Source organism: Capronia epimyces (genome assembly GCF_000585565.1).
Source record: "Capronia epimyces CBS 606.96 chromosome Unknown aczIQ-supercont1.8, whole genome shotgun sequence".
Classification (NCBI taxonomy): Eukaryota; Fungi; Ascomycota; class Eurotiomycetes; order Chaetothyriales; family Herpotrichiellaceae; genus Capronia; species Capronia epimyces.
Window position 1 is genome coordinate 408,738 of NW_006912911.1, and position 12,967 is coordinate 421,704.

The window sequence follows — 12,967 nt, forward strand, 5'->3', positions numbered from 1 at the left end:
AGAGAGAGAGAGAGAGAGAGAGAGAGAGAGAGAGAGAGAGAGAGAGAGAGAGAGAGAGAGAGAGAGAGAGAGAGACACAGACAGAGAGAGAGAGACAGACAGAGAGAGAGAGAGAGACAGAGAGAGAGAGACAGACAGAGAGAGAGAGACAGACTGAGAGAGAGAGACAGACAGAGAGAGAGAGACAGACAGAGAGAGAGAGACAGACAGAGAGAGAGAGACCTTCTATGTATCGTGATTCGGCCGTCACCCCAATCCCAGCCTCAGTAAAAGTCAACAATATTAAATGACAAAACGCCCAAGGACGTCCTCAATGGTACCCGGAACCCCAACTGACCCAGCCAAGTGTAGTAGCCACTCGCGCTCAAGCAAACCAGTACACTTCCCCGAGGACGATGGCAGATGAAACGGTGATCTGCATCAGCAAAGGTACGGCATTGATGAGGGCGAACTTGAGCTGACTGACTTTGATGTCCTTGTCAGCCAGGAGACCCCGCCACAACAAACCCGCCAGACTCCCTGCGAACGTATAGCTGAACGCTCCAATGTTACTTCCCATCGCAACCGTGTAGATGGCAGCCAGGAGGACGCGACGGTCCGCAACCACCGCAGCCGACTGAGAGAAGGCCGGGTGTCGCATGATCTCCACCAGAATGATGGTCGCGCCGATGTTGGTGCCGGCAAGAGGACAGAGGAATGCTGCACTGACGAAACCCATAAAGAAGACAGCGTTCGCGGGAGTCGTACATGCATGTGCGAACCCTCGCGCAAAGACCTCGATCCAGCCTCGTTGCTGCAGACCACGCACCAGAATGAACTCGCACATCGCAAACGGAAGGAGTGGGATGGGCAGCCGGACGATCGTTCGCGTGGTCCCTGGGAACCGACGGGCCAACCGCTTCACCACCGAAACAAGAGTCGTGGGTTCCCGCTCCGCATGCTTTTCTTTCGGTCCTAGTGGCGGCGAGAAGCCGGCGTCCACGGATTCGGCGTTTAATGATCCATGAGGCACGTTCTTCTGACGGAGTTCTACCCCGCCACTGTCACTGTCCACCACTCGATTCTCTGCCGCCGGATCCGCCGTTTGTGCGTTCGAGGCACTTTTTTGAGCGTTCATGTCCCCCAAGTCTCGACCGAGGTTGAACAGAAAAGCGAGCACACCTGCCGGGGCTGTCACCATCCATACTTGAACTGCTTGGTTAGGGACGAAGCTCGTCCCAACCAGAACCGCAACCGTGATCAACATCAAGAGACTGAGGGCGATGGCGCCGGGGCGGTCACGCAGCTTTCGCCAGGGGTTGTCCGTCAGCGGAGTCAGGGTTTTGGGGATCTTCTTCCAGAACATGAGCATCAAGATGGGATAGGTGAGAATGGCGGGGACAATGGAGGGCAAGATGGTCCATTTGGTAAAGCCAGTCAGGAAATTCAATGAGAAACTCCCCGCAATGAGGATGTTGGTGGGATTCGAAGAGACCAAGACGGCGGACGCGGTGTTGGCAGCCATGAACTCGCTGAAGATCCATGGCTCGGGCGCCAGCTTGGTGTGGTGGGCGAAGTAGCCGAGAAACTGGGATCCAAGTCAGTGTCTGCAGAGCAGGCGACGAAAATCCAGAGTAGGAGGAACGACGGGCTCACCGGAGTTCCTGAGAGGATCAAGGGGTCGTTTCCCACAATACAGGCGGTGAGCAGGAAAAAGGAATAGAGGTAGGTGAATAGCCGTCGACCCGAGCTTCCCCCTCGTTTCGACACCCACAGGGCGACGGCTTCGAGGGCGCCGGTTCCATCAAGCGCAATCGAGATGTAGGCCTGTAGAGAGAGGACCAGTCAATTTGTGGCTGTGTTCGTGGAGATCCAATATCCACTCGGTCGCGGACTCACCAGAGCAATGAACAAGACAAGGACGTCGTATGGTCTGATCGTGTCGTCGCCCTTTATGCCGAGCCTAATCGTGCTGCCGTGGATCGTGGTGGTGGCCAGCAGTAATACGACGCCAATCACAGGGGCGGTCTTGAGCGAGAGCGAGAAGTACAGTCGCCGTTCAGACAATGCATCGCGGGCGCGGGTCGGACCAGGAATGACTCGCGCGTCTCTCAACAAGCGCAGGCAGAACCTCCCGACAGGCTGCGGCACGGGAAGACGGACCGGCCAGATGACGAAGGCGGAAACGACACAAAAAACCGCGAGGATGAAGCCACTGTGTCCGTTCAGATGGCCCTGTTGCTGCTGACCGCCGTCGGAGGCGGACATGCGGTCTGCGGCCTCCGAAGAGGTCGCTATGGCACGCTGCTCGCTTGGCTCAGAGTCATAAGGTACGAAGACTGTTTGTGCGAAGGCTCGTCGACGCTCCAACCGAAGTCTTCCACCGAAAACGGGACAGGAAAAAAGGGATGAGATGGGTTGCAGATGGGAGAGGGGGTGCTGGGTAATTGGAGGGGGCAGGGTTCCATGGTTGTACAATGCCTAAGCAGTCAGACTATCCGCACTAAGAGTTGGGTGACGAGGCTGCCCAACGGGCGGGCCGAGTCACAGCGCAGCCTCGTCGGCACTACGGGTAGACTCCTAAGGCTTAGGAGGCCTTAGGCCTAGTCCCACCCCCACAAAAAAATATTCCCGCCCTTCGCAGTCTTAGCATCGTCCTAGAAATGTACAGAGGAACGTTTGAAAGGGTCAGGCTCGACCTGGTACATTTGCCGTCCTAGGTCCTGCGATTCCTGAACACTGATTCCTGGCCTTTCCCCATTTCCCTCCACCAAAATGTCGCGGCCCGAGGACCTCCTCCCCCCTGACCTCTACTACAATGACACCGAATCCGCCAAATATACCACCTCCTCCCGCATCCAGAACATCCAGGCCTCCATGACCAACCGCGCCCTCGAACTTCTTGACCTCGACCGACCGTCCTTCATCCTCGACATAGGCTGCGGCTCCGGCCTGTCCGGCGAAATCCTCTCGGAAGACGGCCACATTTGGGTGGGCATGGACATCTCGCCCAGCATGCTGGACATTGCACTGCAACGGGAAGACGTCGAGGGAGATTTGTTTCTGGCGGACATGGGCCAAGGCATACCCTTCCGTCCGGGGACTTTTGATGCGGCGATCAGCATCAGTGCAATTCAGTGGCTGTGTAATGCCGAAACAAGCGACGTCAGTCCCGAGGGCAGGTTGCGGAGGTTTTTTGACGGACTGTACGCGTCGCTACGAAGAGGTGCACGAGCAGTGTGTCAATTCTACCCAAAGAACGACCAACAGCGCACGATGATCAGTCAAGCTGCTGTCCGAGCAGGCTTTGGTGCCGGTATCCTGGAGGACGATGGCGGGACCAAGAACGTCAAGACATATCTCGTGCTGAGCGTTGGCGGAGGCGATATCACCGGCACAGTGTCCAAGATGGAGGGAGTGGACATTGAAGATGGCCGGAAACTCAGAGAAGCAATGCATCGAGGCAAAAGAAAGGGCGAGGACATCAAGGGAAGCAAACAATGGATCTTGAAGAAGAAGGAGAAGATGAAAAACAAGGGCAAGATTGTCAAATCCGATTCGAAATACACTGGAAGACGCCGAGGCCCCAAGTTCTGAGTGTCTATACATCCTCGGGCTGTCTCTGGACGACGACATGACTTATGACCTGATGGCCATTCCAGGTTCGGGGCCCGGTTCCGATGATCGAGGCTCACTAATACGAACTAACACTGTACTGGTCTAATGACGCAAGCAGGGGACCGCCGCCAGAATGATAATACATAACTGCATCTGCTGCTGCACGAGCGGACGCCAACCGTCAGCCGTCGACGCGCCCCAGTTGATGCGGGGACTCAGATGAAAAGGGCACAGTGCCGTATGGGCATGAGCGGGCGGCGACCGGTGCAGACCGCCACGGAGGCCTTAATAGTTATGGCTGCAAGATGTGAATCTGCCTTGCCTTACTTTTCAGCACCAAGAACCGTGCAAATGCCCTCCAGCGGCTCAACGTGTCCAGGCCCTACGCGGACGGAAAATGGGAAAAGTGAGTAGGGTGACCAAGGAGATGGCTGAGCGTGCGAAAACAAGACCCGATGCAAGCCATTAAATCCATTTCAGCCACAACCTGCCTGAGATGGCCATAACACAATGCTTTTTTCCAATTATGCATATGCGCAGCGAACCCAATGCTGAACCCCGTCCAACTATGCAAGAGACCTCCGTGATGCCTCTTCTATATCATGCAGGCCAAAGCGGTTGGTAGAATAAGAATCAACCTAAGGCTCCAACTTATCATGCAAAGTTTGGGTATCCCTCTCTGCCAGGTAGCAACAGTGTCCAATGTTACCCGGGCACCAAGGGATTGCCACATTTCGGAGAAACTTGTCGCAGTATCCAATCTTTCTTTTCCTCGACCTTCCGTCTCGCCCAACTATCATGCTTGCCTACCAAACGGGCCATTCATCTGGTGTTTCGTCACCAAAATCCCCCCGGGGAATCGGATACCCTTGGGTGCATCACTGGCTTGAAGCCACCGTTGCCGGAGACCTCGTGGCCAACATCTTCGTCGGCCAGGCTTGCATCATTGCTCCGGGTGGGTTTCTTGAAGATTGTTTAAGCTCTCGGCCCGTTTAGCTAGGTTATCCTTCAAATTCTCGAGACTTGAATGTTCCGAGCTCGGGATTCCTTTGCCGCTTTCCTCAATGTGGCCATGCTCGATTGTGTCATCATGCTCATGGTCATGCGGACTGGAAAGGGGAAGTTGGTTTTCGGCTACCTCTGGACCATGGGCCTCGACTTGCGTCCCGGCTTCGTCGAATCTGACCCCGTCTCCCACACGAATCCCCTTTGACTCGACAAAATCATCGTTTCGGCTCCCGGCGCCGCCACCTTCTCCGAGGGGTTTCTTTGAAGGGGCGTCTTTCTTCCTCTCCCAACCCGTCTTGAAGACCTTACTTCCGCTGATGTCGAATTTCGGGAGTGGATGTGCCTCGGTATTGAACACGACACTGTCAAGCGGGAAGAAGTCCTCGTCGGAGAAGAGCAGGTAGAAGTACTTCAGTGTTTCCGCCAACCAGAAGCTCTCCATATTGTCGCGTTTCTTGCGCTCCCTGACAGGATTCTCCATGACCGTGTCCAAGGAAGTGTAGGCGTAGATCACGCCGGAGACCTCATCAACGACTTTGGTGTGTTCTCGGAATGCCTCAAACATTTCCCATCCCCATTGTCGGTATTTGGGGTCTTTGGTGATCCGGTACATATACAACAGTGACTCGACTGTCTCTGGTCGTTGGAGGTTATGCACGTCGTTAGAGTGGATGTCATAGTCGGATCTCCAGTCAGCGCCGAGATCGTCCAAACGCGGACTCGATTCAGGAGGTGACCATTCTGGGTCAAGATGACCCTTCCACTGTCGCGGCGGTGTGTCAGTGTGGAAGTATGCGATCTCGGGAGCAAGGCCCGTCGGGGTAACTTTGTACATGCCCCAGCAGGTCTTCATCAGTTCTTCCGCAAGTTTGAGATTTTCGTCATGTGTTTTGGTCCAACCGCTCCCCAGCCTGGCTTTTGCCTCCTCGACTGTCTGACCTCCGGTGACCGCCAGCGCTATTGTTCCCGGCATGAAGCACACCAGGTGGTCCATCTTGGCCGTCAGGGGCATGCCAAGTCCATTTGGCCTCTCAGCTAGGATGGTCAAGGATGCATGCTTGGAATACGTGATCAGATGCTTCTTGATTCCTTCGAGTGCTTCCTCCCACATATCCAGATAGACAGCCTCCACCCCGCCAGTCTGTAGATACTGTTTGATCAGATACTCGTAATAACTGTCGCCACGAGATCCGAGCCGGATGTTCTCGCCGCGGAATTCTCCAGTAGATGGATAGACGAAGATCGGGACGAGGCCGTCCTCCTGCATATGAGCATCAATGACCTTGAGAACATTTTCTGCTCGTTGCCAGTATACCGGTTCGCCGGTAATCTTCGAAAGATACTTCATCTCAAGTTGCAGGGTGGCCGCCTCGGCGGTGGAGGAAGCTCCTGCGTCAAGGTGCGAAATGATGCCTTGAGAAGTATTGAGGTTGACCGACGCATAGGGAATGCCTGATGGAGAGTCGTATGCACCAAGAAGACGATCTGCAAGATCCGTAGCTTTTTCAATGTACAAATCCTCCCCGGGTTGGTTTGTATCATCATCCCGTTGAGGCGCCAGCTGCGGGAAGGTGGTGGAAATGTAATACGCCGACAACAAACCCCCCAGCATTCGAATCGTGGTCTCAAACGTGCTGACGTCGTGATTGGCAGTGTACGACAGCGATGTGGACATCCATTCTCTCGCTTTGGCCACTTCGGAAGTGAGATTCATTATCATAGCCGTGTCGAGGGCGTCGACAATTATCCAGCCCATTCCGCCTTCCACCATGTTTTTCCCTTTCCTACTCAGAGGGTGGTACTCGTCCATTCCCCAGGCATATTTCTCGTAGCCGGCCCATGAAGTCTGGAATACCTCTTTCACAGCCTCTCTCTGTTCGGACCAATCCCCTTGATGGAAGAAGGAGTGTTGATGCGCAGCTGGATCATACACTGAGCGAGAACTCCACGGTAACCAACCCGTCCACCACATGAACAAGAATATCACCAGTCCAAACAAGGCCCAAACTCGCTTGGGTTGTAGCGGCCCCCTCCTCCGGCTGGAAGGGAAATGTGGCTTGTCCTTGTACATGGGGAGGTCGTTGTTCTCGGCAAAAATATCGTGGATCTTCGACGTGACTCCGGCCAATGGTCGGGCTGTCGTGTGGCCATTACTATGCTTCTGCCGCCAATATGTGTCTTCATATGCTCGCTCGGTACTTGTAAACGAAGGGGTATTCTGAGGCACGGAGAAGGACATCTGGAAGGGAATCGGACCAGCCGACCCTGGTTCTCGATCGAGGTTCGTTGTCGGGGCGGAGGGATGGCGGAGCGGAAGGTTAACGGGATAAGTGAGCAGGCAGAGGATACATTATACAGAGGGAGCAACCGATCCAAAAGGTGGTTATTGTACAACGGGTGGAGGTTTGAAAAAGGGATTGAGACCTGTCCAGTGTAGACAGTTCAGAGGTAGTACAGAGGTAAGTATGGAGTAATACTAGGTAATCTGTGCTGTGCTGCGTTCCCCAGCCTGTGGCCGCTTTAACACAGGGGTGCCTGAAGCGCACCACTTATGAGCGGCCATGTTCAGATCCCCGGCATATACTCTTTACAGAGTACTCCGTACAGATGGTTATGGATGCAAGGGACATCATATCTTAGAACCCGATTTTCCCACCACACCCACGCATTTGATCTCGACGTCGGTGTTCATAGGCAGAGTCTTGACTGCCACACAACTGTCAACCATCAGTGTCAGCATCAGCATCACCACGTCGCATCATGGAGGCGGCACCCACGTCCTAGCCGGCTTCACCTCTCCCCAGTATTGCACGTAAACCTCGTTCATTTTGGCAAAGTCCCCGATGTCGGCCAAGAAGACGTTGACCTCGACAACTTGGTCCAAACTAGACCCGGCTGCTTGGAGAACTGCGCCGAGGTTCCTGATACATTGGTGCTATGCTATCGGTCAATGACAGAAGGGACGGAGGTCCAACAGCAGCAGCATGACGAACCGTATGAGCCTGGATATCGCCCTCTACCAGCTTCATGGTTGCTGGGTCCATGGGGACTTGGCCGGAACAAAAGACAAAGCCATTGGCGACGATGGCTTGGCTGTAGACGCCCGGAAGAGGCTTCGGGGCCCCCTCCGTCAGGACTGCTTGCTTGGACATTTGACTGAATTACACTATTAGAAGGCCGGCGAGAACGGAGAGGATTTCGTGATGCTGGACGAAAAAGTGAGGGTGTGAGATATGACAATCGGCCTATCCACCGACCCTTTTCCTGTCAGCGTCGACTTGGCCAGTGAGCAACGCCGCGTCCGGCCCCAACCGCAGATGGCCGCTAAACTTGAACCCTTCCTCAGGGACAGCCTGACCTACAACATATCGCCTCTACAGTCAGTCGTCTAGTGATCTCAAGAGAACACCATAAGTCTGCTTCAATGGGTCAAGATCGTGTACTTGAAACATCAAACAACTACTCATCGTCTCTGTTACAGACGCTGCCACGGTGGACGCCCAGCCTTAGGGTGGGTGCCAGAATTAAAGGCGGTTTGCATAACTGCTACTTCGATAGGATTAGGGAAACCTCTAGCTCTACCGGATGATTATCTTTCTAAGATACTAGATATACTCTACGGCCTCTCTAGAGTAATTCTCCTATTTCTAGTATTGAAATTCTATATCTAGAGATAGTAGCTATCTACTAAGCCCGCTGTATAATCCGCTATATATTTTGGCACCCAGCCTTAGCCCCGCGTCCCAAGCTGTTCGAGCCCGTGGTTCCGCCACCATGTCCTCTACAACCTCAAGCGTAAAGTGGTCCTGGAGCCAGAGCCATAAGGGCCTTGCTCCCTCCCTTTCCATAGGGCAATCGGTCTGCCAAATCTGGAAGGGGACCCCAAACGTGGTTTGGCGTGGCACCAAGCAGCCCGAGCCCGCCCATCAGCGATCGTATTTGACTATTCTCCTCGAGCGCGCTGGTTCTGGCAGAGTAACATGGCGGAGACTTGGCGATTCTCGGTACAGACCTGCCTCACTCACTCAACTCCAAGGCATCATATCCGGCGGATGTCGACCTGGTTCTGGCGTGGAAGAAGTCTCCACAACTTGGGTCGCTCAAGGCCGAGCCGCCTCGGGGATAGGCGCGTTATCGTGATCCTCGCTCCCCTTCGTTGATACATATATACTCCGTCATGTACCAACATCTGAAAAGGCTCCATGTCTAAAGTCAGGTCTGATTCGGGAATCTTGAGAATCTGAAAGCCACGTTAAAAGTGAAGATCGCAAACCATGGCTGCCACGACACCAGCCGCTAGCATACTGCTCACTGGTGCTGGGAGTGGCATCGGTCTCAACGTCCTTGCTCAACTCCTGGAAAAACATCCCGCCACTCGAGTCCAAGTCCTGACATTATTCCCTACGCCAGAGCTCACGCAGCTAGAGGAGAAATATGGCAAGTCGCGCCTGAATACCGTATATGGTGATGCTTGTGATGTACGTCTTGGTTACAGCCTGATTCTGCCTGTCCTCGACCGGGGAGACCAGTCTCCGACGCTGAAGCAATGCTGACGTACTGCAGACAGAAGTTGTGGCCAAGGCTGTGAAAGACACGATAACCAACTATGGCACCATGACGCACCTAATAAGCAGCATTGGTACCATGCTTCCTGTCCAGACCATCCGGAAAGTCTCCATGGCCGAGATCAAAAAGATCTTCGATGTCAATTTCTTGTCCGTCTTCGACCTGGTACAGCGCTCGCTTCCACACCTGTCAGCCTGGGGCGAGCGGAAGCCGACCGTTATCATCGTGACCAGTGGAGTGGACTTCGACGTTCTGTACCGAGGCTGGAGTGGCTACTGCACTTCCAAGGCCGCGTTGACACGCTTCATCCACTTATTAGCACACGAGGAGCCCGGGGTCGATGTGTATGGTGTGCTGCCACTGGTCACAAAGTCCCCCATGGTTGACAAGATCTTTAACGGGGAGTACGACGATGTCATGCTGCCCGAGGAACGCGAGAAGTTCAATACCTGGGCCAAGCAAGGCAAGATCGAACCGCCCGAGTATATTGCGGATGCTGTCGTGAAGGCCGCCATCGGTCAGATTGTACCGGAGTCGAAGGAGGTGGAGAGGAATGATTGTGGTGCCTTGTTTATTGGCAGTCTGTATCAGAAATGACCATCTAGTTTGGTGCTGATGCGAGAAATGAAACAATGTGAAGAAACTGAGCCATGTGCCTTCTGTGTATACTGCCATCGTGTTGATTATGGAGCAGGTATTCGCAGCTCCTCGAGTAACTGTGGGTCCCATCGAGCGTAGCAAACCTGATTTTGCTTCTGACGATAGCATAGTCAGTAGAGGAGCGAGCAACAGGCCCACGGGTCGATTCTTGTTGGTGCACTAATGGCAGGTGTACCATATCCTGATGCATTGGTGGCTCGTTCTTGGCCGCCGACTCAAGTTACTGTAACCACTCGCCTCAGCTTGACAAACGGCCTCGAAGTGTATTCGCCTTTTCCAATCCAAGACATTGGCCGATGTATTCTACAGCAGCCAAAGCAATGGCTTTTTGTTCCGCTGTTGACAATGGGCACCTGGAGACCAAGCCTGCGGGCCAAAGAAGGGCGAAACCACTGGTGGCCACGCCCGAAGTTGGGAACCCCCAGCTCGAATCTCCCTTACCCAGGCAGTAAGGGAATGATGCGACAATGTCACCCAGAAGGGTGTCGACCCTAATCTTCGCCCTGTTCAAACGTGGATATACCAGTGCTGGTGGATGCCCAGCCTCGACCAGTGCCTTACAGCACTGAACCACGGTCAAAAGCAGCATGATGCGAGCGCAACGATATAGATTCCAGTACTGTGCGGTTGATAGACTGTAGTAGAGGTGGAAAGGTCCTGTCCAACCCGCCAAAGGTACATCGTGGACCGAATACCTCCATGCAAGTTCAGCCGAGTGAGGCCAGCTTTCAATCGCTTCGTCCAGTTGTTCGCCCGCTTGCAAGATGTAGGGCAGATCTTCCACCAAACGGCTGTCGGGACCCGATTCGAGAACCTTGCTAGTACGCTGATTAAACTGGCAGACCTTCAGGTTGAACCTAACGACATTCGTGGCTGGGTCTTCGCTTTCCAGATTCTGAAGAATTTGAATGGTGCGAGGGCAAGGAGCGGTCCGACGCCTGAGATGCAGAACAAGCTCCTGAACTTAGTATTGGGTCTCTATCCGGGGAAGGGGCACCTGCACCACTCACAATTTGCATTGCTACCTCGAGAAAAAGGGGGTAGTTTATAGAACCGTCCCCTCTGTGACCCGAGCGGAGATGCAGCAGTCCTTCATAGCCTTCGATATGGGACCCATGACAGTGGGCCGTGTCATCAGTAATAAACTAGCAGAGTTATCATCACAAAGCGCGGCTGGGAGAGTTGATCAGATTAATTACCTCGTAAAGAGTCAGCACATATAGAGAACACAAGGTAGAATCCTGAACTGCTTCAACAGGGTCTTGAATGGCTCTTTGGACAGCTGACAGCGCGATCAAATGTTTGTGTCTCGCCTGCAAAAGGGCCCTGCTACCCGTCAACTTGCGGAAGGCATTCGCATCGGCGGCTGCGGCGACGGCAGCATGGAGACAAGAACCCGGACTGGACTGAGTGTAGGCACGTGGAAGGAACGACATCAGCCCGTCATATTTGGTGAATCCTGGAGAACTGGAGAATAGGTTGAAAAAGAGCGGCAGCACCAGGGATTCCCATTGTGTAGACGGCGCCGGTGGAATCAGTCGTGGAAACTGAAACTGATAGTCAGGTGAACTCTTCAGAGTCCTAGATTGTCTGACCAGGGAGCGTGCTTGTGCTTGCGCGTCGCTGTGGCTGCCATCGTAAGCTGGAAATGGAAGTGCTTCGGTACTGCGGTCGTCTGTACTGATGGGATATCCTGTGTGATTGTGATTCTGTTCCTTCTCCTTCTCTTTCTGTTCTTCGGGTGTACCAATACTCAGCAGTGGACGGAGAAGGGGCTGCTGCTTCGGGCCAGAAGACGGAGGCTTTGCTCCTGTGAACCAAGGACGAAAGGTTGACTGGGTGGGAGGTCGATAACCAGGGCAGGTCTTTCCAGTTTTGGTGCACCTCTTGCACTGCGGATGTGTCTCGTCGCACTGTAGATCGATTGAGCCCATCTCAACCTCAACGTGAGTTGGTGAGATAGATGGTTACCTACCTTGACCTTTTTTTGACGGCAGGCATGGCACCCGCGACTTGGATGACCGGGATTGACCATGATTGCAAATCAGCTGGAAGAATCAATGGCGGTATAATACAATGCGCAACCACTTCGATGGTCGCAAGGAAATATCTTTCTCTGGTATTAGATTCCTTTGCGGCCTTCCTCGAATAGATATCTTGTTTCACTACACCAAGTCTATATCTAAAGATAGGAGGGATCTAATTCATAGTGAAGGATTGCCTCATCACCCGCCATCTATTTGACACCCACCTGAAGCCTTCTCTGTCGCTCGCTTAACCCCCCTAAGGGCGTATTCTGCCAAAGGTCATCTCCTGAGAACACAATTATTCCCTCGGATTGGGCCACCTGATGTCGCGTAAGTTGGCCACTCAGATAATGCATTAGATACTCGAACAGACAGTAGAATAGACGGTGTCTTGTGTCGTGCCACAGACTTGCAGGTGGAGAATGAGAGAAATTGTCCCAACATAAATAGAAGCGAAGCACCTCATGGTGTCCGAGTTTGCTGGCTAAAGGGCCTGGGCGCCAGAGCTTGAGCCTGAGAGGCATGGTATGGCGCCTGACTGTTCTGGAATAAGTCTGTTTCCTCCCAAAGAGTGATAGCCCACGCCGTTTGGGATATTCTTGGATTTCCAATGCCAATGGGAACAGTTGCGGGAACAGGTGGCACTCAGCCCCCCCAGGGCTAGCACGTTCAGAGTCCAGATGGCGCGCCAAGAACGCTTTGTTTGGCCGTTGAACGTCTCTCCGCCCAGCGTTGACAGTACATATGTAGTAAGCAATTCAACGGCTTCTCGCTTCTCGCTTCTCACTCCGACCCCCACTCCTTGAAAATTGGGAGTGAAAGTCGGATTGAAGTGGTACTCGGCTGCTTGTAACACCAAACCTCGCAACCACCTTCCTATATTGGATATTCGGAACGGATCAACCATTAACCCTAATGTATCTCTTTTCCCGCGATACCATCAGGTCGGAGGTCAGTCTGTTCGGCTGCATGTCATCACTGCATGCAACCCTGGCCGCAGAGAAGCGCCAAGCCTTTCCAGCCACGCCTGTCTGCAACCGAGGAAGAGGCAGAGGGAGAGGGGAGAGGAGCAGGAGTAGATGGGGGCGCTAGGATGATTGACAGTACCG

At 53.7% G+C, this 12,967-nt stretch overlaps 6 protein-coding genes across 6 annotated transcripts; 2 read left to right on the forward strand and 4 right to left on the reverse strand.

Moving 5' to 3' along the window:
• Positions 1-364: 364 nt before the first annotated feature.
• On the reverse strand, positions 365-2,247 carry A1O3_08558 (uncharacterized protein; the record flags this gene model as incomplete). Its single annotated transcript, XM_007738655.1, has 3 exons — positions 365-1,567; positions 1,636-1,806; positions 1,879-2,247. 3 exons carry the CDS (start codon positions 2,245-2,247, stop codon positions 365-367), a joined length of 1,743 nt encoding a protein of 580 aa, XP_007736845.1.
• A 507-nt stretch (positions 2,248-2,754) lies between these two features.
• On the forward strand, positions 2,755-3,576 carry A1O3_08559 (uncharacterized protein; the record flags this gene model as incomplete). Its single annotated transcript, XM_007738656.1, has 1 exon — positions 2,755-3,576. The coding sequence occupies one exon, from the start codon at positions 2,755-2,757 to the stop codon at positions 3,574-3,576; it is 822 nt and encodes a 273-aa protein (XP_007736846.1).
• Positions 3,577-4,540: 964 nt separating this feature from the next.
• A1O3_08560 (mannosyl-oligosaccharide alpha-1,2-mannosidase) lies at positions 4,541-6,844 on the reverse strand (the record flags this gene model as incomplete). Its single annotated transcript, XM_007738657.1, has 1 exon — positions 4,541-6,844. The coding sequence occupies one exon, from the start codon at positions 6,842-6,844 to the stop codon at positions 4,541-4,543; it is 2,304 nt and encodes a 767-aa protein (XP_007736847.1).
• Positions 6,845-7,234: 390 nt separating this feature from the next.
• A1O3_08561 (endoribonuclease L-PSP) lies at positions 7,235-7,757 on the reverse strand (the record flags this gene model as incomplete). The annotated part of the gene is made up of 3 exons (XM_007738658.1): positions 7,235-7,322; positions 7,383-7,540; positions 7,599-7,757. 3 exons carry the CDS (start codon positions 7,755-7,757, stop codon positions 7,235-7,237), a joined length of 405 nt encoding a protein of 134 aa, XP_007736848.1.
• Positions 7,758-8,879: 1,122 nt separating this feature from the next.
• Positions 8,880-9,768, forward strand: A1O3_08562 (uncharacterized protein; the record flags this gene model as incomplete). The annotated part of the gene is made up of 2 exons (XM_007738659.1): positions 8,880-9,083; positions 9,169-9,768. The coding sequence occupies 2 exons, from the start codon at positions 8,880-8,882 to the stop codon at positions 9,766-9,768; spliced, it is 804 nt and encodes a 267-aa protein (XP_007736849.1).
• Positions 9,769-10,991: 1,223 nt separating this feature from the next.
• On the reverse strand, positions 10,992-11,765 carry A1O3_08563 (uncharacterized protein; the record flags this gene model as incomplete). Its single annotated transcript, XM_007738660.1, has 1 exon — positions 10,992-11,765. One exon carries the CDS (start codon positions 11,763-11,765, stop codon positions 10,992-10,994), a length of 774 nt encoding a protein of 257 aa, XP_007736850.1.
• Positions 11,766-12,967: the final 1,202 nt, after the last annotated feature.